This window comes from Lingula anatina, chromosome 1, assembly GCF_051362555.1.
Source record: "Lingula anatina isolate TDL-2025a chromosome 1, LinAna3.0, whole genome shotgun sequence".
NCBI lineage: Eukaryota > Metazoa > Brachiopoda > Lingulata > Lingulida > Lingulidae > Lingula > Lingula anatina.
The window spans coordinates 837,904-865,871 of NC_141767.1; the positions used below are offsets into that span (position 1 = coordinate 837,904).

The window sequence follows — 27,968 nt, forward strand, 5'->3', positions numbered from 1 at the left end:
GAAAGTTACGGGGGGGGGGGGGGGGGGGGGTATACTACAAAAGTACCGAATAAACGAAGCACGAGGATAAAACCTCAATAAATCTACTTCGACTGTTTTCTGCGTGTACGGAACGTAGATTTAGCTGCAATTTGTATGAAACAAATGTCACATTTTACCTTGCTCAGTGGAAGTGCTCTCGCTCGGATTACAGGTAGCAGCCGATGGATTTTTACGCTTCGGCGAACATAAAAAATTCCGGATGTCCATGATTTGCTTTTGGCGGAAATGAGAAGCTGTGCACTGCGACTGCGCAAACTTTCGGAACCAATCGACAAATGCCGCCGCCCAATTAGAATAGTTCAATTTGCCGCGGATGTAACATAAACATTAGTAAGATCATTTGCATATTCGTAGTGCACATGCGCCTCAAACAGTTGCGATTATATAGGTCACATAACTATGTTTAGAACTTCGGAAAAACAACATTTCATGGAGTAAACAAGTGGGAGGCAAGTAAAACATCGATCGCAAGTAAACTTTTAATAACTTTATTTTCAGTCTCCAAAATTTCTTGGAGGCAACTTTTTGCCACCGGCTTTCAGACCAGGGGGCAACTTGGTTAAACTAGGAGGCAAAACTGCCTCTTGCCACCGTTAATTTCGAACGCTGGTAACCATCAAATAATAAATATAATACTACTGAAAGTAGCTATTAAACCTTGATTACAGTACCATCAGAACCACTCATTAGTTACCAAGCATCAGCGACTGACTTGACAGTGGCATGGGTCAAGATAAATGAACCAGGTGTGGACAAAATCACGATAAAATATTGGCTCCATGGAGATATTACAAGACCTTCACAGTTGCTTGATATTACTGACGTTTCTGAGACTACCGCCAGCATACATAATCTCCAGCCAGGCACTTCTTATACAGCAGAAGTCGCTTTTCACTGTGGAGACAAATCAAGAACAAGTGGTCTGATTGATATTATTACTGGTAAGTCTGGTGATATTACTTCTAGTGACTTTTGACTTTGCCGTATATACCTGTCTACAAAACTACTTTTGATACGAAAGACAGTATGATCCTTGACATAGAGGAATATAAGTTCTGTAAAAGAAGCCAGACATGACAGGGTTGAACAATTGTACAACCCAACTTCAGCAAGTAAAATGGTCTGAGATTCCAACAACCACATCAGTGAGACTGATGACTCTGGGAGACATCCTGCATAAACTGTCACCACTTGACACCGGTGAAAAACAGCAGGCCATTTTGAAATTTATTTAATTTTATAAAATTACAGAGGAGAAGTACATATTTTAATAGTACTTTTTTAAAAAAGTAAATTTATATATTATGGTACAGTCAATCACAGACCAATTGAACACCTTTACATCAGATTGATAATGTTCAATTGGTTACTTTTATTTTGCAGAGCTTCTCCCTCCAGCAACAATTTTCCTCACGTCAGTATCTACTTCAACGGCCAACATCGAATGGGACAAGCCATATGGCCAGTACGACCACATGGTTGTCACTCTGACCGACTTGACAACTAACAAAGTATACGAGAAAATAACAAAAGAACTCAGCATAAGCTACACTCGACTCCATCCTGCTACTTGTTACCGTGTATCTGTCATGACGGTAAAAGTAACAAAGAAAAGTGCTGTTATGGCCTACAATTTCAATACAGGTACCGGGTATAATCTTTTTCACACACAAAGCAAAGTATTGCAGTGTACGAGCATGAAAGATATATATATATATATATATATATATATATATATATATATATACTTGATAAAATTAATCAAATGTTTATTTTATTTTACTGACAGTTATTACAGACATAAATTAGATGTATTTAAAGTGCAAGCATTGCACAAGCAATTTAGCAGATTACAAAGTGATGTTTTTTTTATTGGATACTGATAGCTTATCCTCATAAAATTTGATGCTTACGTTGAACAATGTTTATTTGTGCAATTGTTACTTTCTTGTTTTCGTTACCTGTTGGTTATTTTACAGTTCCTTTGCCTCCCACGGGTATTTCTGTCATCCCCGGAGCGAATACAGCAAACATATCTTGGACCTATCCAGATAAACTGGAGATCAGCGACATCTCTTTTGAAATCACGTATTGGGAAATGAACGTTCCCAGATCTAAACCCTTTACGATGGTGTCTTCTAAAACTTTGCAGACAACAATTAAGCCATTAACACCAGGGTCACAGTACAAGGTTCAAGTGAAGGCTGTCCTTCAAGGAATGAGGAATGAAGATTTCCGGGAAGTAACATTTTTTACAGGTAAATAAATAACATTTTCCTGAGTTTTAGTAATGATAGAATAGTATTAACAGGAACCTTTGACTAAAAGAAACTTGTTTTTATTACAACCTCTTATTGATTCATGATTGTTCATTAAATGTTTAAACAAAGAATAAATGGATATTGTGATAAATTAGTTCAAACATAGTTACTGTGTATGCACATGTTCAAGTAAAATCAGAAACACTTATAATAAAAGTTTTGTTAAACAACCACTAAACCTCACGTATCTGCATGAATTATGTTGTTGATTTTAATTCCTATAAGAAATTATAACAAATATAAACCCAGCACGCATAGTGACATCGGATCAACGTTAAAAACAGGTTGGGCCATTGACCTACCTAAATTCAACGTCGAATCAATGTCGAACCAGCCACATCAAAAAGCCGTCATAATGTGACATAGGTTCAACATTGTATCTTGGTCATCCTGATGCTAGACATGGAACGTAAATTAAAATATTATTGGGCTGATGCAGAGTCAGCTAGTATTATTAGTACCACCAGCGTGTACGCTGGCCGTACTCATGGTTTTAGTCCAGACCTGTATCTTACGGCTCCGTAAGCTCTGCCGGCTCCGCAGGGTGGCGTGGGATACAAGTCACCGTTACCGCTTCTCCTCCTAGACCACACGAACCTGTGTCCCCATCTCTTGGATTTAGGTCACATATAATCTCAGCTTGAACCCCCTGTTTTTTTTTTGTCTCAGTCGGTGCAATCACTTGGGCGTGACACTCGATGAAGTGCACCCTTGTCAAATTTTTTGAAAATTCAATGCTATATATCTCCTAAACGGAAGGAATTATGGGAAAAATTAGTATAGAAGTCTGACCGAAAGTCATATATGAGGATTTCAAATATACCTTTGGATTTGACCTTTGACCTTTTTTCAAGGTCAAACAGGCCAAAATTTTCTAAAAGTGAGAACTTTTTGCAAAAAATCTTTTATTTGTGCCGAATTCCAGAAACTACACAGTTTATCACTCATATTATAGTGAGGGGATACAATTAGGGACTCCTTTCATCTTTGGGAGTTTGGGGTCAATCGGTGCATTTTCATGGGAGAAACGGCCATAAGATGCTAAAACTGAAAACTCTCCCTAATTTTGGAACCATAAATGCTAGAGACCTCTTGATTTTTGCATTATGTAGAGCTTGTCAAGCACAATACTGAAAGTGGTGACCATTTTTTTGTTTGCGATACGGTCAAGGAGTTGAGCTATATCAAAAAGCACAACTGAGCAATATTCAATGGTGAAAATAAAATGTGAAGTACTCCAAAACTAGCTGAGATACACCCATAGTTACTATTGAACTTGAATAGGAAGTCATAGACTGGCAATGTAACTGTGACCTTGAATTTGACCTTCGACCTACTTTTTACCATGAACTGAACTTGGCAATTTTTCTATCCCTTATATCTCCAAAACTAGCAGAAATAAACCCATAGTTACTATTGAAGGTGAATAGGAAGTCACATACTGACAATCTAACTGTGACCTTGAAATTGACCATTGACCTACTTTTGACCATGCACTGAACTTTGCAATTTTTCCATCTCTTTTATCTCCAATACTGGCAGAGATACACCCATGGTTACTTTTGAACTTGAATAGGAAGTCACATACTGACAATCTAACTGTGACCTTGACATTGACCTTTGACCTACTTTTGACCATGCACTGAACTTTGCAATTTTTCCATCTCTTTTATCTCCAATACTGGCAGAGATACACCCATGGTTACTTTTGAACTTGAATAGGAAGTCACATACTGACAATCTAAGTGTGACCTTGAAATTGACCTTTGACCTACTTTTGACCATGCACTGAACTTTGCAAATTTTCTATCCCTTATATTTCCAAAACTGGCAGAGATAGGCCTATTTCTTTCTTTCAACATATATGCAACACTGATTATGCATTTCAAAGAAAACTGACAAGCCTATTGTCTTGAAAACCAGCTTGATCAGACGATTTTTATTAAAGTTGTGCTGTTTTTTTTATTTTTGGGGAAGGGGCATATTTCTTGTCTTGTTTTTTTGCATTTTGAAGAGCTTGTCAAACACAACACTGGTGGTTGTTCCTGTTTGTTTTTGGTTTTCCATACGAATGCGCTTACTCCAGCTGGTGGTACAATATCCGGAGGCGGTATCGCCTCTCTGATCCTCTAGTTATTTATTAAAAACATGATACAATTTCTAAATAAAGGCCTAGTATATATAACAATGAATTAAAATGAATTTACGGCAGCTGCATGGTATATGTTGCGATGAGTAATAATTATTAGTACCACCAGCGTGTACGCTGGCGGTACTCATGGTTTTAGTCCCGACCCGTCTCGTCCGGCTCCGCCGGCTCCGCGTACTGGCGCCGGATACAAGTCACCGTTACCGCTTCTCCTCCTAGACCGCAAGGACCCCTGTCCCCATCTCTTGGATCTAGGTCACATATAACCTCAACTTGAACCCCCAGGTTTTTTTGTCTCAGTCGCTGCATTGACCTGGGCGTGACGCTCCTTGAAATGCACCCTTGTCAAAATTTTTGAAAATTCAATGCCAATTATCTACCCTACGGAAGGAATTATGGGAAAATTTTCTACAGACAGCTTTCCAAAAGTCATATGTGTAGATTTCAAATATGCCCTTGGATTTGACCTTTGACCTTTATTTCAAGGTCAAACGGGCCAAAATTTAAAAAAAAATGAAATTTTTTAAGAAAAAAAATATTATTTGCCCTGTTATTCAGACACCACACAGACTTAACCAATAATATTATTGGAAAGTGTTACCCTTCAGGTCATCTTTCATCTCCATGAATTTGGGGTCAATCGGTGCATTTTCTTGGGAGTAGCGGCCATAAGATGCCAAAACTGAAAACTGTCTCTAATTCGGGAACCGTTAATGCTAGAGACCCATTCTTTTTTGCATTTTGTAGAGCATGTAAAGCCCAACACTGGAGGTGGTCTCCGTTTTTTTGTATTCCAAACGGTTTTCGTGTTATGCTGTATTAAAAAGTACTTTGTGGTGGCACATTATTGTAACTCAGAATTGTAACATTTAGTCCCTTATATCTCCAAAACTGGCCGAGATAGGTCAATAGTTATTATTTAAGTTGAATAGGAAGTCATTTACTTGCAATCTAGATGTGAGCTTGAAATTGACCTTTGACCTACTTTTCACCATGAACTGAACTTTGCAAATTATTGTTCCCTTTTATCTCCAAAACTGGCAGAGATAGGTCAATAGTTACTATTGAACTTGAATAGGAAGTCACATACTGGCAATTTAACAGTGACCTTAAAATTGACCTTTGACCTACTTTTCACCATGAATTGAACTTTGCCAATTTTCGTTCCCTTTAATCCCCAAAACTGACAGAGATAGGTCCATAGTCACTATTGAACTTGAATAGGAAGTCATATACTGACAATTTACTATGACCTTAAATTTGACCTTTGACCTACTTTTTACCATGAACTGAACTTTGCAAATTTTTGTTCCCTTTTATCTCCAAAACTGGCAAAGATACGCCCATAGTTACTATTGAATTTGAATAGAAAGTCATTAGAGGCAATTTATTTTGACCTTAAAATTGACCTTTAACCTACTTTTCACCATGAACTGAACTTTGAAAATATTTGTTCCCTTTTATCTCCAAAACTGGCAGAGATAGGTCCATAGTTACCATTGAACTTGAATAGGAAGTCATATACTGGCAATCTAAGTGGGACCTTGAAATTGACCTTTGACCTACTTTTCATCATGAATTGAACTTTGCAGATTTTCTTTCCCTTTTATCTCCAAAACTGGCAGAGATAGGTCCATAGTTACTATTGAACTTAAATAGGAAGTCATATTTACTGGCAATTTACTGTGACCTTAAAATTGACCTTTGACCGTCTTTTTACTATGAACTGAACTTAGCAAATTTTCGTTCACCTTTATCTTCAAAACTGACAGAGATAGGTCCATAGTTACTATTGAACTTGAATAGGAAGTACACTAGCAATCTGTGACCTTGAAACTGACCTTTGACCTACTTTTTATGATGAACTGCTTTTTGCATGTTTTCTGGCCTTTAAATCTGCAAAATTGGCAAAGAATTGCCCATGGTTGCTATTGAACTTGAATAGAAATTCATATACTATGATATTGAAATTGACCTTTGACCTACTTTTTCACCATGAACTGAGCTTTGCATATTTTCTTGCCTCTCATATCTTTAAATCTAGTTTCTAGCCTATTAACAGCAATAAGAGTGCCGTATAATCCACCTCAGGCTTGTTTTATATAAAAACAAATTTACAACAGTGCTGGCCAATCTTGTATGGTTCGAATTGTAGAATCTTCGGAATATCATTACCGAAATAACCAGCATGTGATGAAAGCTTAAATAAACTATTATACTGAATATACCCCACCATCATCCTGATGTTCTATTGTTCATTACTTCCGGAAAAGATCAAATAGATATCAGTAATGTAATGTGTAAGGATTATGAAAAACCGGTGCTTTGAAGTAAATGTGATAGTTGTTTGGTGTCTATAGTAAATTAGTGAATTTCCACAACTTGTTTTTTCAGAAATACATTCTAATAAACTTCCTCGCCAGGTCAACTAACACAAGGATGCATATGGTTATTAACTTAACTTAAGTCCAGCTAACAATGTGATTGAGTGAAGTTAATGATGTTATCCAGTTATAGATAGATAGATATAACAGGCTAAGATGACCGTAACCTTCTTATATATAACTAAAGCTAAACTATGAAACCCTCACCTACAGGCCATGCATGTACACCCTACATATATCTAGCCATCAAAGGTGTCATGATGCTAAACACATTCAGGCTAAAAGCGTTTGACATGCTTATAAAGGAGTTAAACACGGTGAAATAATGAGACAAAACAGGCGCTTAGAAATATATTAAGGAACTAAATGCTGTTTTTACAGTGCATGTTTTAATTGTGTATCAGTGTTTTTGAAAAAAAAAAAGAACATTTCAGTTCACTTTAATGTCTGTTCATGCAAGAATGTTTTCTAACAACTGGGGTTGATACAATGTTATCTGACATAAATAAAACATTTGTATTTGATGTTGGTCCAATCTTCAAATCCAATGTTAATCCCATGTCATGTCAATGTTGAAGTTCAACATTGTTTCGATGTTGAAACAACATTATAATTTGCCCACTGGTAATGAGTGCATAACACACCCGCTGAATCTCCTTTCTGGTTGGTATGATATTGTTTTACTATTTTTATGGAGGTAAGTAAAAAATTTGCTTATTGTGCATTTACACAGGACTTGCTGCAAGTAGAATGCACATTAACAATTTTTTTCAGAACCACCTGGTGTAACTGATGTACAAGTGCAAGGGTTTTCCACCTATGCCGACGTGTCTTGGAGGCCGCCTGCTCATGGAAATGTTGAGAGTTATGATATCGTATGTTGGCCATTAAACAACCCATTAGCAAAGGGAAAGTCCACTTTTCATTATTCTGCAGTCAGGGGATCAATTATTGGCCTTAAACAAGGGACCAAGTACGTCGTGGAAGTGAAATCGGTTGTAGAAGGGCGTGAAAACCAAGGTGGCGATAGGAAAACATTCTTTACAGGTAACGTGTGTTGGAAATATATATATATATATATATATATATATATATATATATATATATATAAATTCAATATATTCGAAAAGTAAAATTATTTGCTAGGTTTAATAATTATGTCTTTATATTGGGAGTTATCGGGAGTCACCCTAAAAGTTTTTAATGAAAAGGAGTAAAAGAGGAGAGCGTAACATTTTGTGAAATGCGTACCCAACTGCTCCATGGTAAGTTCTGAAAGAGAAATCAGTACATGGCAAGATGTCTGTGGTACATACTCTACAAAATTATTAAAGGTGGGAAAATTTAAAAAGCGCCACATATACATGTATATATAATTCTTTCCACCACACACACACATATATATATATATATATATATATATATATATATATATATATATTGGAACAGGCCCATACCTGAAATGCCCATAATAAGGTTCAGCCTGTAACAGATCATTGCAACCGTTTGTAAAATATTCAACGTCATTTGTAATTGCATATATGGGATTATATCCATTTCAATTCTAGGTAAATTGCTTAATTTAGGCTTTATAAGAGTTTATAGAGTTTATTAGAGTTTATTTCACTGTAACATATGCATCCACTTGTTTTGATGAAAATGACAATATGACTACAATTTTTGTGAATATGCTATTAAAAAAAGTTTCTTTTACTACTATTACTCAATTGCCGATGAGTGCAGCACTGTCTTGTAGATCCCTCCTTGCAAAAGTGGAGGAGAGAAACTGAGCTAGTGCAATAAGGGTTTCTTCTTCTTGACATTTCATAATTATAGTAAATTTTTCATCAGTTGTTTTTAGGCCAAAATGTGTATAGTGTTTTGTAAATACCTTATATAATATTGTTCGCAGGTTGTTGTGTAGTGGGCATGTGAGAAAGTGTTTTTCATCTTCAATTTTGTCTTTAGAACAGTAATGTCATATTTTTTAAGTCTGAGGCGTGTTATTGTATCTGCCTGTTTCAATGTGGAGTTTATGCCCACTGGTTAGGTTTTAGGTTTTTTTATGTACAGACACAGATGTGTCTGTACATATTGCTATCACCTGCGTCTGTCGTCGCCGATGCCGATGCCGTCGCCATGTACTTTCCTTGTAAACACGATAAGTGGAAAGCAGTTTTACTTTTTGGCTTTATATTTACAAAGCTGATGAATATTCATAAAACGCAGGTCAAGTTCGAAAATCAGCATGATCGGGCCATTATTGTAGAAGTTATGCTGTTTTTTCACTTTTCAGCATATATGCAACCTTGTAAACACATTTTAAGGAAAACCGTTAGGCCTGTTGTCATGAAACTCACAGGAGTAATCAATCTTACTAAAACGCAGGTCAAGTTCGAAAATCAGTATGATCGGGCCACTATTTTAGTAGTTATGGGGTTTTTTCATTGTTCAGCATATATGCAACACTGTAAACACAATATAAGAAAAACAAAGTCCAATTGTCATTAAACTCACAGGAATGGTCAGTCTTACTAAAACACAGGTTGAGTTCGAAAATCAGCATAATCGGGGCATTATTTTAGAAGTTATGCTGTTTTTTCACATTTCTTCAGATTTCCTCAGATTTAATTCTTAGGCATGTTAATAGCCTTATTATTTAAGTAATAAGATACGTAAAATTGTTTGTTTGACATTTCCTGCATCTTTACAACATTGTTAGTTGATTATGTAAAAATGATGGTAAACTTGTTATCGTGTATTGTATATTGTATGTATTGTGTAATAAAGTGTCAAAAATGGAAATAAACTCATATCATTGCAGTTTGTCAGATTCAATCATTCACTATGTTCAGAATCTCAGAATGGAAGAAATTGGACATATTAGGCTTCGTTCACATGCAATGTCTATTTTCTAAATTCTATTTTCTATTTGCGGCATGTCTTATGATCACGGTCTGTGCACTGAATATCCCGCCGCGTAATTACTGGCAGCGCGAGCTGGTTACTTATAGTAACTTATAGTAACTGCCTCGCGCTGCCAGTAATTACGCGGTGGGATATTCAGTGCACAGACCGTGATCATAAGATAGCGCGAATAGAAAATAGAATTTAGAAAATAGACATTGCATGTGAACGAAGCCTAACATTGTTCTATTGATATTTTTCACATCTCATCAATTTTCTTAGTTGATCTTATAAAAATGGCAGTAACCTATCAATTTTGTTTTATGTTAAAAAAGTGTTAAAAATGGAAATAAACCCATTTCAGAACAGTGCAGTCTTGTTTACATTTTGGCATCTTTAAGGCGTGACTTTGAAGTTCCATCTGCCTAAAAACCTTTGTTAGTCACGTTTACTATTTGTCCATAATACTAATATTTTATTATTAAAAATTGATGATCATTATGCTGTTAAACATTATGTAATATTGCATCAAAATTTGAAAAAACCTATTTTGGGCACTGCTCCCATGATGACCATTTAAGAAAAACCATGTCACTTACTGTTCTCAAACAGTACAGTTAATATGTACAGATGTGTCTGTACATATTGCCATCACCTGCGTCTGTCGTCGCCGTCGTTGCTGTCACTGTCGCTATCCCCGGCGCCATGCACTTTCATTGTAAACACGATAAGTGGAAGGCAGTTTTACTTTTTGGCTGTATATTTACAGAGCTGATGAATATTCATAAAATGCAGGTCAAGTTCGAAAATCAGCATGATCGGGCCATTAATGTAGAAGTTATGCTGTTTTTTTCACTTTTCAGCATATATGCAACACTGTAAACACAATATAAGAAAAACAGATAGGCCAATTGTCATTAAACTCACAGGAGTGGTCATTCCTGCTAAAAGGCAGGTTGAGTTCAAAAATCAGCATAATCGGGCCATTATTTTAAAGAAATGCAGTTTTTTCACATTTCCTCAGATTTAATTCTTAGGCATGTAAACAGTTTCATTATTGAACTAATAAAATACGTAAAAGTGTTTGTTTGGCATTTCCTGCAATTTTACAACATTATTAGTTGATTATGTAAAAATGATGGTAAACTTGTTATCGTGTATTGTGTAATAAAGTTTCAAAAATGGAAATAAACTCATATCATTGCAGTTTGTCAGATTCAATCATTCACTATGTTCAGAATCTCAGAATGGAAGAGATTGGACATTTAACACTGCTCTGTTGATATTTTTCCCATCTCATCAATTTTCTTAGTTTATCATATAAAAACGGCAGAAAACTGTTAATTTTGTTTTATGTTAAAATTGTTAAAAATGGAGAAAAAAAAAACATTTCAGAACAGTGCTGTCTTGTTTACATTTTGGCATTTTCAAGTTGTGACTTTGAAGTTCCATGGGCCTGAAGACCTTTGCTAGTCACATTTTCTGAATATCCATAATACTAACATTTTATTATTAAAGTTGATGGTCATTATGCTGTTAAACATTATGTAATATTGCATCAAAATTTGAAAAAAAAACTATTTTGGGAACTGCTCCCATGATGACCATTTAAGAAAAACCATGTCATTTACTGTTCTCAAACTTACAGGAAAGAAACATGGGACTAAAATACAGCTTCAGTAGGAAATACAGTCTGTTTGGTAATTCTTACTGCCAGTTAAACAGTTATTTTGTGAAAATTTAATTTTTCACATGTTGGCATTTTCAAGGTGTGACTTTGAAGTTCCACGGTCTTGAAGACCCATGCTAGTCACATTTTCTGAAAATCCATGATACGTATATTTTATTATTAACAAGGCAGCAAAGCTGTCAAATGTACAGACAAAAAGCAGGAAATAACTATGCACAAAATAGTCTACTGTCAATTCTGATGGAAAAGTACATTATGTTAAACTGCAAATTCAACATCAAATTTTAATTATGCTCAACAGGTAATACCAATGTAAGTAAAACGTGTAACAAGCATAAGGCTTCAGGCCCATGGGAGTTCAAGTTCACACTTTGAAAATGTATAACTTCCAGAAAAAGAAGCCAATTAGACTACTTTTCCAACTCAGGCTGCATTTTAGTCCTGCATTTCTTTTTTGAACATTTGGCAATCATAAGTAACATGGTTTTCCCATAATGGTCATCATGGCAGCAGCACCCATAATTGTTTTCTTCTATTCTGATGCAATATTACATATTGGTTAACAGCATAATGACCGTCAATTTTTAATAATAAAATATACGTATCATGGATTTTCAGAAAATGTGACTAGCATGGGTCTTCAAGCATGTAGAACTTCAAAGTCACACCTTGAAAATGCCAATATGTGAAATATGCTGAAAAGTGAAAAAAAGCATGACTTCTACAATAATGGCCCGATCATGCTGATTTTCGAACTTGACCTGCATTTAATGAATATTCATCAGCTCTGTAAATATAAAGCCAAAAAGTAAAAACTGCCTTCCACTTATCATGTTTACAATGAAAGTGCAAGGCGCCGGTGACGGCACTGACGGCGACGACAGACAAAGGTGATGGCAATATGTACAGACACATCTGTACATATTTACTGTACTGTTTGAGAACAGTAAGTGACATGGTTTTTCTTAAATGGTCATCATGGGAGCAGTGCCCAAAGTAGGTTTTTTTCAAATTTTGATGCAATATTACATAATGCTTAACAGCATAATGACCATCAATTTTTATGTACAGACACAGATGTGTCTGTACATATTGCCATCACCTGCGTCTGTCGTCGCCGATGCCGTCGCCGATGCCGATGCCGATGCCGATGCCGATGCCGATGCCGTCGCCGATGCCGTGCACTTTCCTTGTAAACACGATAAGTGGAGGACAGTTTTACTTTTTGGCTTTATATTTACAGAGCTGATGAATATTTATAAAACGCAGGTCAAGTTCGAAAATCAGCATGATCGGGCCATTATTGTAGAACTTATGCTGTTTTTTCACTTTTCAGCATATATGCAACCCTGTAAACACATTTTAAGGAACACCGTTAGGCCTGTTGTCATGAAACTCACAGGAGTAATCAATCTTACTAAAACGCAGGTCAAGTTCGAAAATCGGCATGATCGGGCCATTACTTTAGAAGTTATGCTGTTTTTTCACATTTCCTCAGATTCAATTCTTAGGCATGTTAACAGTCTTATTATTTTACTAATAAGATACATAAAAGTGTTTGTTTGACATTTCCTGAATCTTTACAAAATTGTTAGTTGATTATGTAAAAATGATGGTAAACTTGTTATCGTGTATTGTGTAATAAAGTGTCAAAAATGGAAATAAACTCATATCATTGCAGTTTGTCAGATGCAATCATTCACTATGTTCAGAATCTCAGGATGGAGGAAATTGGACATTTAACACTGTTGTATTGATATTTTTCCCATCTCATCAATTTTCTTAGTTGATCGTATAAAAATGGCAGTAACCTGTTAATTTTGTTTATGTTAAAAAAATTGTTAAAAATGGAAAAAAAACATTTCAGAACAGTGCTGTCTTGTTTACATTTTGGCATTTTCAAGTTGTGACTTTGAAGTTCCATGGGCCTGAAGACCTTTGCTAGTCACATTTTCTGAATATCCATGATACTAATATTTTATTATTAAAAATTGATGGTCATTAAGCTGTTTAACATTATGTAATATTGCATCAAAATTTGAAAAAAACTTATTTTGGGCACTGCTCCCATGATGACCATTTAAGAAAAACCATGTCACTTACTGTTCTCAAACAGTACAGTAAATATGTACAGATGTGTCTGTACATATTGCCATCACCTGCGTCTGTCGTGGCTGGCGTTGCCGTCACTGTCACTGTCACTGTCGCCGTGCACTTTCATTGTAAACGCGATAAGTGGAAGGCAGTTTTACTTTTTGGCTGTATATTTACAGAGCTGATGAATATCCATAAAACGCAGGTCAAGTCCGAAAATCAGCATGATCGGGCCATTATTGTAGAACTTATGCTGTTTTTTCACTTTTCAGCATATATGCAACACTGTAAACACATTTCAAGGAAAACCGTTAGGCCTGTTGTCATGAAACTCATAGGAGTAATCAATCTTACTATAACGCAGGTCAAGTTAGAAAATAGGCATGATCGGGCCACTATTTTAGTTATGCTTTTTTTTTTCACTTTTCAGCATATATGCAACACTGTAAACACAAAATAAGAAAAACAGATAGGCCAATTGTCAGTAAACTCACAGGAGTGGTCATTCCTGCTAAAACGCAGGTTGAGTTTAAAAATCAGCTTAATTGGGCCATTATTTTGAAGAAATGCTGTTTTTTCACATTTCCTCAGATTTAATTCTTAGGCATGTTAACATGCATGTTTCATTATTTAATTAGTAAGATAAGTAAAAGTGTTTGTTTGGCATTTCCTGCATCTTTACAACATATGTAAAAATGATGGTAAACTTGTTATCTTGTATTGTGTAATAAAGTTTCAAAAAATGGAAATAAACTCATATCATTGCAGTTTGTCAGATTCAATCATTGACATTCACTATGTTCAGAATCTCAGAATGGAAGAAATTGGACATTTAACACTGCTCTATTGATATTTTTCCCATCTCATCAATTTTTTTAGTTGATCATATAAAAACGGCAGTAAACTGTTAATTTTGTTTTATGTTAAAAATTGTTAAAAATGGAAAAAAAAAAAATCAGAACAGTGCTGTCTTGTTTACATTTTGGCATTTTCAAGTTGTGACTTTGAAGTTCCATGGGCCTGAAGACCTTTGCTAGTAACATTTTCTGAATATCCATAATACTCATCATTATGCTGTTAAACATTATGTAATATTGCATCAAAATTTGAAAAAAAAAAAACTATTTTGGGCACTGCCCCCATGATGACCATTTAAGAAAAACCATGTCACTTACTGTTCTCAAACTTACAGGAAAGAAACATGGGACTAAAATACAGCTTCAGTAGGCAATGCAGTCTGTTTGGTAATTCTTACTGCCAGTTAAACAGTTTTTTTGTGAAAATTTAATTTTTCACATATTGGCATTTTCAAGGTGTAACTTTGAAGTTCCACGGGCTTGAAGACCCATGCTAGTCACATTTTCTGAAAATCCATGTATATTTTATTATTAAAAATTGACGGTCATTATGCTGTTAACCATTATGTAATATTGCATCAGAATAGAAGAAAACACAATTTTGGGTGCTGCTTGAGCATAATTAAAATTTGATGTTGAATTTGCAGTTTAACATAATGTACTTTTGCATCAGAATTGACAGTAGCCTATTTTGTGCATAGTTATTTCCTGTTTTTTGTCTGTACATTTGACAGCTTTGCTGCCTTGTTAATAATAAAATATTAGTATCATGGATATTCAGAAAATGTGACTAGCAAAGGTCTTCAGGCCCATGGAACTTCAAAGTCACAACTTGAAAATGCCAAAATGTAAACAAGACAGCACTGTTCTAAATTGTTTTTTTTTTTTCCATTTTTAACAATTTTTAACATAAAACAAAATTAACAGCTTACTGCCATTTTTATATGATCAACTAAGAAAATTGATGAGATGGGAAAAATATCAATAGAGCAGTGTTAAATGTCAAATTTCTTCCATTCTGAGATTCTGAACATAGTGAATGATTGAATCTGACAAACTGCAATGATATGAGTTTATTTCCATTTTTGAAACTTTATTACACAATACACGATAACAAATTAACCATCATTTTTACAAAATCAACTAACAATGTTGTAAAGATGCAGGAAATGTCAAACAAACATTTTTAATATCTTATTAATTAAATAATGAAACTGTTAACATGCCTAAGAATTGAATCTGAGGAAATGTGAAAAAACAACATAACTTCTAAAATAAAGGCCCGATTATGCTGATTTTTTAACTCAACCTGCGTTTTAGTAGGATTGACCACTCCTGTGAGTTTAATGACAATTGGCCTATCTGTTTTTCGTATATTGTGTTTACAGTGTTGCATATATGCTGAAAAGTGAAAAAAAAGCATAACTACTAAAATAGTGGCCTGATCATGCCGATTTTCGAACTTGACCTGCGTTTTAGTAAGATAGATTACTCCTGTGAGTTTCATGACAACAGGCCTATCGGTTTTCCTTGGAATGTGTTTACAGTGTTGCATATATGCTGAGAAATGAAAAAAAAAAAGCATAACTTCTACAATAATGGCCCGATCATGCTGATTTTCGAACTTGACCTGTGTTTTATGAATATTCATCAGCTCTGTAAATATAAAGCCAAAAAGTAAAACTGCCTTCCACTTATCGTGTTTACAATGAAAGTGCACGGCGCCGGCGACGGTGATGACGGAGACGACAGACGCAGGTGATGGCAATATGTACAGACACATCTATATATATATATATTTACTGTGCTGTTTGAGAACAGTAAGTGGCATGGTTTTTCTTAAATGGTCATCATGGGAGCAGTGCCCAAAATAGGTTTTTTTCAAATTTTGATGCAATATTACATAATGTTTAACAGCATAATGACCATCAATTTTTAATAATAAAATATTAGTATCATGGATATTCAGAAAATGTGACTAGCAAAGGTCTTCAGGCCCATGGAACTTCAAAGTCACAACTTGAAAATGCCAAAATGTAAACAAGACAGCAGTGTTCTGAAATGTTTTTTTTTTTCTCCATTTTTAACAATTTTTAACATAAAACAAAATTAACAGTTTACTGCCATTTTTATATGATCAACTAAGAAAATTGATGAGATGGGAAAAATATCAATAAAGCAGTGTTAAATGTCCAATTTCTTCCATTCTGAGATTCTGAACATAGTGAATGATTGAACCTGAGAAACTGCAATGATATGAGTTTATTTCCATTTTTGAAACTTTATTACACAATACACGATGACAAGTTTACCATCATTTTTACATAATCAACTAACAATGTTGTAAAGATGCAGGAAATGTCAAACAAAAACTTTTACGTATCTTATTAGTTTAATAATGAGACTGTTAACACGCCTAAGATTGAATCTGAGGAAATGTGAAAAATATGCTGAAAAGTGAAAAAACAGCATAACTTCTACAATAATGGCCCGATCATGCTGATTTTTGAACTTGACCTGCATTTTATGAATATTCATCAGCTCTGTAAATATAAAGCCAAAAAGTAAAACTGCCCTCCACTTATCGTGTTTACAAGGAAAGTGCACGGCGACGGCATCGGCGACGGCGACGGCGACGACAGACGCAGGTGATGGCAATATGTGCAGACACATCTGTGTCTGTACATAAAAATTGACCGTCATTATGCTGTTAACCATTATGTAATATTGCATCAGAATAGAAGAAAACACAATTTTGGGTGCTGCTGCCATTGTGACCATTATGGGAAAACTATGTTACTTATGATTGCCAAACTTTCAAAAAAGAAATACAGGACTAAAATGCAGTCTGAGTTGGGAAAGCAGTCTAAGTGACTTCTTTTTCTTGGAGTTATACATTTTCAAAGTGTAAACTTGTTACATATTTTAATTACATTGGTATTATCTGTTGAGGATAATTAAAATTTGATGTTGAATTTGCAGTTTAACATAATGTATTTTTGCATCAGAATTGACAGTAGCCTATTTTGTGCATAGTTATTTCCTGTTTTTTGTCTGTACATTTGACAGCTTTGCTGCCTTGTCTGTTATCAGTATCATGAAGAAGGTCTAGATATTTTTCTTTTTTAAATGTGTTTTTGAATTGGCAATATACTCTGGATTTGGATTTGTCCTCAAGCTCACTGTGCCAGTTTTGTATGTACCCAATGATGATGCGTTCCCTGAACATACTTAGGAAATTTGTCAGGATTTTGTTATACTTACGTTAGTCAGCATTGCAATTTTATATAAAACAAAAATACACACTGTTGTGATACATCAAATTCCATTTCAAATAACCAATTTTCAACCTAGTTCCCTCACCACCGTGGATGAGCAATATTGATATTGCACCAGATTCAATCAAACTCAAATGGAGGAGAAGGGATGATGAACCAGATGTGACCGAATCACTTGTCACCTATCGTCTGCCTGGTTCTACTCATGAAATAATTGAACGTGTATCTACCATAGAACCCCAGCAGCTGCTGATATCTCCGCTGAAGCCCAACACGCATATTAAGGGCTATGTTGAACTGGTGTGCGGTGATAAAATCAGCGACAAGACACATTGGTCAGCAACAACAGGTATGTTACAGTATCATGTGCAGTGAGGATCCATTTGTGTTTTTAAAACAAAATAAAAAATCAAGTAAATAATGTCCTGTTATTAATTGTACCACCAGTGTAGGCGCTGGTGGTACACATTGTTTTAGTTCTGACCCATCTCATCTGCCAGCTCCTCCTAGACTACAGCTGCGTACCCATCTCTTGGATTTAGGTCACATATAATATCAACTCATTCCACGTAAAACCAATCTGGGCATATTTATGTGAATAAGCGTGAGGTGGGAAAACCCAATGTTGTTTACCTTATTTATGAAAAAAATATCACTTGAATATAATACCTGAAAGTTCGTAACCAGACACCACGTTTAAATATTTTTTAATGCCACTGTGTTGATTTGTTTACAGTGAACATGGAATCAAATATCTTGTTCGATTTTTCAACTTCAATGGGCCCAAGCACACCAAAGGCCATAAGACTTGTCGGTAGTCCAGCTGCTGAATCAGCTGTCATTGAGTGGAAACATCCTGCAGATGTTGTGGATCACTACCGCCTTGAATACAAAACAGACAAAGAAGAGCCTGTGACTAAAATGATACCTGGCACTGAATCGAGCTGTGAATTGACTAGTCTTATCCCTGGAACTACGTATACCATCTCACTATGCTGCACATGCCACAAAAAAGAAAGTGAGATATACACATTTGCATTTACAACAGGTACTAGTATGGCGCAGTTACATGTATATCGTACAAGTCTAATTCCAAAATACCTTAATTAACTTAGAAAGTATGCAATATAAATGCATGTGTTCATTTTTATAATATATAATAATATATTTATTTTGAGTCTAAACTCCATATAAATATGTTCATTAGACTTTACAAATATGTACATACAAATAACAGATAGACAACTGGTCATAACACACTGTGTACACGATCTCGCCTCCCTGGGGAGGATACAGCCCTGCTGCCGTATGAGGCGCTGAGTGCTATCAAACTGACAATATCGTTCTCTGCCTGACCAGGACCCTGCTTCAACCCCAAAGTGCTGAGTGCCAAGCGGGGTGACAGCAGGTACCGTTTATAAAGGACTGGTATGTCCCCGGACGGGGTTTGAACCCACGTCCTCCCGCTCCGGAGGCGGACACTCTAACCACAAGGCCATCCGGTTTTTATGTTTGCCTTAAAAACAATTGATGCATCAATTCTGAAAAATAGAACGAACTGCTCATAAAACACATATATAAGACTGCATCCTTATCATACTAGCAGGATCACGTGCTCTCTCAGTGAGGATCGATTCACGCTTAGATGTAAGCAGCTCAATAGTCTAGCCCACCCCTTGCAAAGCAGCTTAAAAAGATAATCAGCCACAAAATTTTTCTGACTTTCAATTAAAAGGGGCGTGCCAGGCATTGAAACCTATACAATTTAGTGAGAATCCTCGAGGAGTTAGATTGATCCAGCTAGTACAATAGAGTTAAGGGAATGCTCTCTTAGACAAACAGACATACCAGTTGACTATCAAAAATTTTGAGGAGAAAGATTTTAAATGCACATTTAAATTGTTTTTTTTTTTTCAATAAAAGCACTTGATGTGCCCATCATCATGCCCCAGCCTGATAGCACTGCCATATCGTTATCTTGGACCCAGTTTAAGGGAAATGCTGAAAGTTTTGAGATTACTTGCCAAAGTGAGGACAGTGAAGAGGAAACACTAAGTGTGGCACTTCCTGGCGACATACGCAAGCACACGTTTGAAAACCTTTCTGTAAATACAAGGTATTCTGGGGAAGTTTGGGCAAATCTTGGATCCCAAAGAAGTGAAACATCTAAATGGGAAACTGTGACTACTGCTAAACTAGCGCCAGGTAAAATTAATTAGATATATCATTTTCAGATTTCATCAGTTTTTACCATTTAAGTGCGTTAAATTTAGATGAATCAAACGTCTTACGTATACTTGTGCCAAGCACCTTCTCTTTGTCTGCGTTTGACCTGCGCACTATGAACATCTGGGCCCAGTTTCATAAAGGATGTTTAGCACTTACCACTGTATAAGCCTAACCGGTGGATAAATTCTTCTTACACCTTTTTGTTAACTGATGTTTAAATATTTTATCCAGTTAAACACTGGCCAGTTGCCTAACTGGCTGTTGAAACAGTACAGTGGTAATTCAGTGGACTGGATGGACTCGAAGGATCAGGAACAAGAAGTGTGGAAAACATATTATTATGTACAGACACAGATGTGTCTGTACATATTGCCATCACCTGCGTCTGTCGTCGCCGTCCCTGTCGCCGTCGATGTCGCCGTCGCCGTCGCCGTTGCCGTGCACTTTCATCGTTAACACGATAAGTGGAAGACAGTTTTACTTTTTGGCTTTATATTTACAGAGCTGATGAATATTCATAAAACGCAGGTCAAGTTCGAAAATCAGCATGTTTGGGCAATTATTGTAGTATTTATGCTGTGTTTTCACTTTTTAGCATATATGCAACACTGTTAACACATTTCAAGGAAAACCGATAGGCCTGTTGTCATGAAACTCACAGGAGTAATTAATCTTACTAAAACGCAGATCAAGTTCGAAAATCGGCATGATCGCGCCACTATTTTAGTAGTTATGCTGTTTTTTTCACTTTTCAGCATATGTGCAACACTGTTAACACATTTCAAGGAAAACCGATAGACCTGTTGTCATGAAACTCACAGGAGTAATCAATCTTACTAAATGCAGGTCAAGTTCAAAAATCAGCATGATCGGGGCATTATTTTATAAGTTATGCTGTTTTTAAACATTTCCTCAGATTCAATACTTAGGCATGTTAACAGTCTCATTATTTAACTAATAAGATTCGTAAAAGTGTTTGTTTGACATTTCCTGCATCTTTACAACATTGTTAGTTGATTATGTAAAAATGATGGTAAACTTGTTATCATGTATTGTATAATAGAGTTTCAAAAATGGAAATAAACTCATATCATTGCAGTTTGTCAGATTCATTCATTCACTACGTTCAGAAACTCAGAATGGAGGAAATTGGACATTAAACACTGTTCTATTGATATTTTTCCCATCTCATCAATTTTCTTAGTTGATCATATATAAATGGCAGTAAATTGTTAATTTTGTTATGTGTTAAAAAATTGTTAAAAATGGAAAAAAAAAAACATTTCAGGACATTGCTGTCTTGTCTACATTTTGGCATTTTCAAGGTGTGACTTTGAAGTTCCTTTGGCCTGAAGACCTTTGCTAGGAACATTTTCTGAATATCCATGATACTAATATTTTATTATTAAAAATTGATGGTAATTATCCTGTTAAACATTATGTAATAGTGCATCAAAATTTGAAGACACCCCTATTTTGGACACTGCTCCCATGATGACCATTTAAGGAAAACCATGTCACTTACTGTTCTCAAACTTACAAGAAGAAACATGGGACTTAAATAAAGCTTCAGTGGGCAATGCAGACTATTTGGTAATTTTTTTTGGCAGTTAATCAGCTTTTTGTGAAAATTTAATTTTTCACATATTGGCATTTTCAAGGTGTGACTTAGAACCTCCACGGGCTTGAAGACCCATGCTAGTCACATTTTCTGAAAATCCACGATACGGATCTTTTATTATTAAAAACTGATGGTCATTATGCTGTTAAGCATTATGTAATATTGCATTAAAATAGAAGAAAACACAATTTTGGGTGCTGCTGCCATGATGACCATTATGGGAAAACCATGTTACTTATGAGTGTCAAACTTTCAAAAAAGAAACAAAGGACTAAAATGCAGCCTGAGTTGGAAAAGCAGTCTAATTGGCTTCTTTTTCTGGAAGTTATACATTTTAGTGAAATATTCATTTTTATCATGTTGGCATATTCATTGTGGGACTCGAAGCTCCCATGGACATGAAGCCAAATGGTAATCAAATTTTCTACATGTCCATGCTATTTGTAGTCAATAATCAAAAATTGGTGATAATTATTCTGTAATTTATTATGTAATGTTACATCAAAATTGACAAAAATCTTTTTGCACTGCTACTACAAACATTATGAAAAGAAAACTATGTTACTTATTATTATTATTTTCAACTTACAAGTACGATTTGTAGGATTGGCATGCAGTTCAAATTAGAAAGCCAGCTCAAATGGGTTATCATTTATTATTGAATTTAAGCAGTTTTATGTGAAATTTTCATTTTTCTCATTCTGGCATTTTCAAAGTGTGAACTTAAACTCCCATGGGCCTGAATCCTTACGCTTGTTACACATTTCACTTACATTGGTATTACCTGTTGAGCATAATTAAAATTTGATGTTGAATTTGCAGTTAAGCATAATGTACTTTTGCATCAGAATTGACAGTAGCCTGTTTTGTGCATTGTTATTGTCTGCTTTTTGTCTGTACATTTGACAGCTTTGCTGCCTTGTTAGATCTATGTTTGGGGAAGAGATCAGTGCCGATTTACCATTAAGACCTTTAAAAAGTTAGACATTAGACACATCAGCCTATTTAAAGCATGTTTGTATACAACATGTGTCACTAGGGGGCATATTACTTCTGTAATAGATTATCAAATGGTCCTGCTTTACTAATGTTTCTATTAGAAGTGAATGTTTATGTACAGTATTGTTCTTGGTCATGTACGTGTTCTTGGTCATGGAGTTGACTTTTTTTTTTCTCATTACATTCAGGTTTAATGGCGACTTTGCTTGAATTTCATGTAGGATCATTATTTCTTTCTTCTACAAGCCCCTTTCTCATTACAGGTATATACTAGTAGTTATATTCTTAAAATCTGACAATTATATGACTTTTGGCATTTTAATGCAAACAACTGTATCTAAGATCTATTAGTATTTAGGAAGTGAGAGTAAAATAGGTGAACTGAAGTATGATGAGGAACTTGCTGTAGATGAAAATGGTTTAACAGATCATGTGCAGAAAGCTGATGAAGGACTTCATGATGATGATCCACAGTATGGGGAGAAACATGCTGTAGATGAAAAAGCTGTGACAGGTTTTGAAAATAATGCTGATGAAGGACTTTACTGATGAACCGATGGAAATGGATATTTCTAATTTTAAAGATACCAATAGATTGAGACATACTTACTGAATTAGAGATGAAACAAAGTGTAGGTGAGGTGGTTAAAGTTGTAGAGAATGAAGACAAACAAGGTTTGGATACAGAAAGTGTTTGTGAGAACACAAAAGAATAGACAGGTGTAAAATGGGAATTTCACAGAGACAACAAAAAGGTGCAGAGAAAATTTACGGCAAAGAAACTAAAACAGACACTTCTTTTACACTGCAAATTAAGATATGATTTTTTTATTCACTTAAAGGATGATGCATCAGTCAGAGCTGTACTGTTGGCTCGGAAAAAGGAGATATATTGGATTTATTTACATGCACCACTCAGCTCAGTATTTGATATTCTTGTTTCTATGTTTTAAGTAAAATTGCACCAAATGATTCATGACTTACATACTTGAAAATAATAAGATTAAAATGTGGTTATATACAGTTAAGGCTGAAAGTGAATTTTACAGAATATGTGACAATATGTTTTTTTTTATTAAAAATGGTAAATTTCCAACATGTAGGGAGATTTCCAAGATATGTGATATGGAAGAAAGAATATAGTTTCATGATAGACCTGATTTTAAATTGTTTAATTGATGAGATTTTAAATGTACAGTCCATTAGAAAACTGTTCTTTAAACCATCTGTATGATAACTGGACGTTTTTCTTTGTCAAAATATTCTGGAAACATAAATATTCAAATATAATTTCATTAAAGTAATGACATGTCTTTATGCAGCAATGAAATGGATAATGAGCTGAATTAATTACAGTTGTGAGTTCAAGTAATGATATTTGATAGGATAATATTTTAATTTTTTTGTAGTTAAATAGTGACATAGATATTTTGTATAAGTATATAGCCGTTAAATTTTTATCTTTGGGTATTCTGTGGAATCTTTATTTTAAAAAATTATGTAACCATTTTTTTTTTTTTTTTGTGGGAAAAGAAGGAATATGTTAATGTCCACTGAAGGCAAGTGATAAACTCATGTATTCATTTACATATTATGTTTATATAATCTGTCAGCATATTGTCATTAATCTTTCTTCAGTCTTGAATGAATTTTGATCATTCTCTGTATAGGTATGCCTGCCATGGGGCAAAATGATATAACAAACGAGAGGTTCTACTTAATAGTTAAAACTATTGCATTGCAATTAGTATTTAAATCAGTTGCTGCCACTGAGGCATGCAGATAGGTTCCCTGTAGATAATGTGTATGAATGCTGAATGCTTGGAATTAATATGTGAGGTTTTTGTTAATTTTCTCTCCCATGCATCAGTGACAAGTGAAATTTAAGAAGAACCTTAGTAGGGAGGAATGTGGACCCCTACATATTGCATTACCTGATAGTTTATTGACTCTTTTATAACTTCCATTAGCAGGCAAATAAAGACATGACTAATACCCACTTATGTAAATTGTATTATGTGCGATTTAAATTATGGCTTTGTGTTTTCTGCTGTAATTAATTTCAGGTCATTGAAGATAATTTAAATGTTAAAAGCATTTCTTTTTACTATACAATCAATCGCTTACAGATGCATGTTAAACGTATTTTTTGTGCAGTTTAATTGATGCCAATACATGTATATGAGATAATATATAAAACCTACATGCAACGTGCTGCAAATACCATTTGTCGGCGTAATATTTTACAGACAACGGAACTTGTTCAGTAAGCTTGTAATTAAGGCACCTTCGATGCCTCGTTGCAATTCTTTATACGTCAGAAGTCATGTCTTACAGATTTTGATCCTCGCATAACCTGCACATGCAATGCGTATTTTTGTATGTCACATTTTCCTATCATTAAATCAAATTCTGCCACAAAGTATGTTAAATTACTTGTGATTTTTATGTACAGACACAGATGTGTCTGTACATATTACCATCACCTGCGTCTGTCGTCGCCGTCGTCGCCGATGCCGATGCCGATGCCGATGCCGATGGCAATGCCGTCGCCGTGCACTTTCACTGTAAACACGATAAGTGGAACACAGTTTTATTTTTTGGTTTTATATTTACAGAGCTGATGAATATTCATAAAACGCAGGTCAAGTTCGAAAATCAGCATGATCGGGCCATTATTGTAGAAGTTATGCTGTTTTATCACTTTTCAGCATATATGCAACCCTGTAAACACATTTTAAGGAAAACCGTTAGGCCTGTTGTCATGAAACTCACAAGAGTAATCAATCTTACTAAAACGCAGATCAACTTCGAAAATTGGCATGATCGGGCCACTATTTTACTAGTTATGCTGTTTTTTCCTTTTTTTCAGCATATGTGCAACACTGTAAACACAATATAAGAAAAACCGATAGGCCAATTGCCATTAAACTCACAGGAGTGGTCAATCTTACTAAAATGCAGGTCGAGTTCGAAAATCAGCATAATCGGGCCATTATTTTAGAAGTTATGCTGTTTTTTCACATTTCCTCAGATTCAATTCTTAGGCATGTTAACAGTCTTATTATTTTACTAATAAGATACATAAAAGTGTTTGTTTGACATTTCCTGCATCTTTACAACATTGTTAGTTGATTATGTAAAAATGATGGTAAACTTGTTATCGTGTATTGTGTAATAAAGTGTCAAAAATGGAAATAAACTCATATCATTGCAGTTTGTAAGATTCAATCATTCACTATGTTCAGAATCTCAGAATGGAGGAAATTGGACATTTAACACTATTCTATTGATATTTTTCCCATCTCATCAATTATCTTAGTTGATCATATAAAAATTGCAGTAAACTGTTAATTTTGTTTTATGTTAAAAAAGTGTTAAAAATGGAAATAAACCCATGTCAGAACAGTGCTGTCTTGTTTCACATTTCCTCAGATTCAATTCTTAGGCATGTTAACAGTCTCATTGTTTAACTAATAAGACATGTAAAAGTGTTTGGTTGACATTTTCTGCATCTTTACAACATTATTAGTTGATTATGTAAAACTGATGGTAAACTTGTTATCGTGTATTGTGTAATAAAGTTTCAAAAATGGAAACAAACTCAAATCATTGCAGTTTGTCAGATTCAATCATTCACTATGTTCAGAATCTCAGAATGGAGGAAATTGGACATTTATCACTGTTGTATTGATATTTTTCCCATCTCATCAATTTTCTTAGTTGATCGTATAAAAATTGCAGTAAACTGTTCATTTTGTTTTATGTTAAAAAAGTGTTAAAAATGGAAATAAACCCATGTCAGAACAGTGCTGTCTTGTTTCACATTTCCTCAGATTCAATTCTTAGGCATGTTAACAGTCTCATTGTTTAACTAATAAGACATGTAAAAGTGTTTGGTTGACATTTTCTGCATCTTTACAACATTATTAGTTGATTATGTAAAACTGATGGTAAACTTGTTATCGTGTATTGTGTAATAAAGTTTCAAAAATGGAAACAAACTCAAATCATTGCAGTTTGTCAGATTCAATCATTCACTATGTTCAGAATCTCAGAATGGAGGAAATTGGACATTTAACACTGTTGTATTGATATTTTTCCCATCTCATCAATTTTCTTAGTTGATCGTATAAAAATGGCAGTAACCTGTTAATTTTGTTTTATGTTTAAAAAATTGTTAAAAATGAAAAAAAAAAAACATTTCAGAACAGTGCTGTCTTGTTTACATTTTGGCATTTTCAAGTTGTGACTTTGAAGTTCCATGGGCCTGAAGACCTTTGCTAGTCACATTTTCTGAATATCCATGATGCTAATATTTTATTATTAAAAATTGATGGTCATTATGCTGTTAAACATTATGTAATATTGCATCAAAATTTGAAAAAAATCTATTTTGGACACTGCTCCCATGATGAGCATTTAAGAAAAACCATGTCACTTACTGTTCTCAAACAGTACAGTAAATATGTACAGATGTGTCTGTACATATTGCCATCACCTGCATCTATCGTCGCCGTCACTGTCACTGGTGCCGTGCACTTTCATTGTAAACACGATAAGTGGAAGTCAATTTTACTTTTTGGCTGTATATTTACAGAGCTGATGAATATTCATAAAATGCAGGTCAAATTCGAAAATCAGCATGATCGGGCCATTATTGTAGAAGTTATGCTGTTTTTTCACTTTTCAGCATATATGCAACACTGTAAACACATTTCAAGGAAAACCGATAGGCCTGTTGTCATGAAACTCACAGGAGTAATCGATCTTACTAAAACGCAGATCAAGTTTGAAAATCGGCATGATCAGGCCACTATTTTAGTAGTTATGCTGTTTTTTCATTTTTCAGCATATATGCAACACTGTAAACACAATTTAAGAAAAACAGATGGGCCAATTGTCATGAAAGTCACAGGAGGGGTCAATTTTACTAAAATGCAGGTTAAGTTCGTAAATCAGCATAATCGTGCCATTATTTTAGAAGTTGTGCTGTTTTTTCACATTTCCTCAGATTCAATTCTTAGGCATGTTAACAGTCTCATTATTAAATTAATAAGATACGTAAAAGTGTTTGTTTGACATTTCCTGCATCTTTACAACATTGTTAGTTGATTATGTAAAAATGATGGTAAACTTTTTATCGTGTATTGTGTAATAAAGTGTCAAAAATGGAAATAAACTCATATCATTGCAGTTTGTCAGATTCAATCATCCACTATGTTCAGAATCTCAGAATGGAGGAAATTGGACATTTAACACTGTTCTATTGATATTTTTCCAATATCATTAATTTTCTTAGTTGATCATATAAAAATGGCAGTAAACTGTTCATTTTGTTTTATGTTAAAAAAGTGTTAAAAATGGAAATAAACCCATTTCAGAACAGTGCTGTCT

General features: G+C 34.7%; 1 protein-coding gene across 1 annotated transcript; it reads left to right on the forward strand.

Moving 5' to 3' along the window:
- The first annotated feature begins 645 nt into the window (after positions 1-645).
- Positions 646-27,959, forward strand: LOC147763811 (tenascin-like). Its single transcript, XM_087000227.1, has 7 exons — positions 646-983; positions 1,426-1,686; positions 2,022-2,300; positions 7,671-7,943; positions 17,799-18,071; positions 18,459-18,770; positions 19,646-27,959. Exons 2-7 carry the CDS (start codon positions 1,518-1,520, stop codon positions 19,939-19,941), a joined length of 1,602 nt encoding a protein of 533 aa, XP_086856353.1. The 5' UTR covers positions 646-983; positions 1,426-1,517; the 3' UTR covers positions 19,942-27,959.
- The last annotated feature ends 9 nt before the right edge of the window (positions 27,960-27,968 follow it).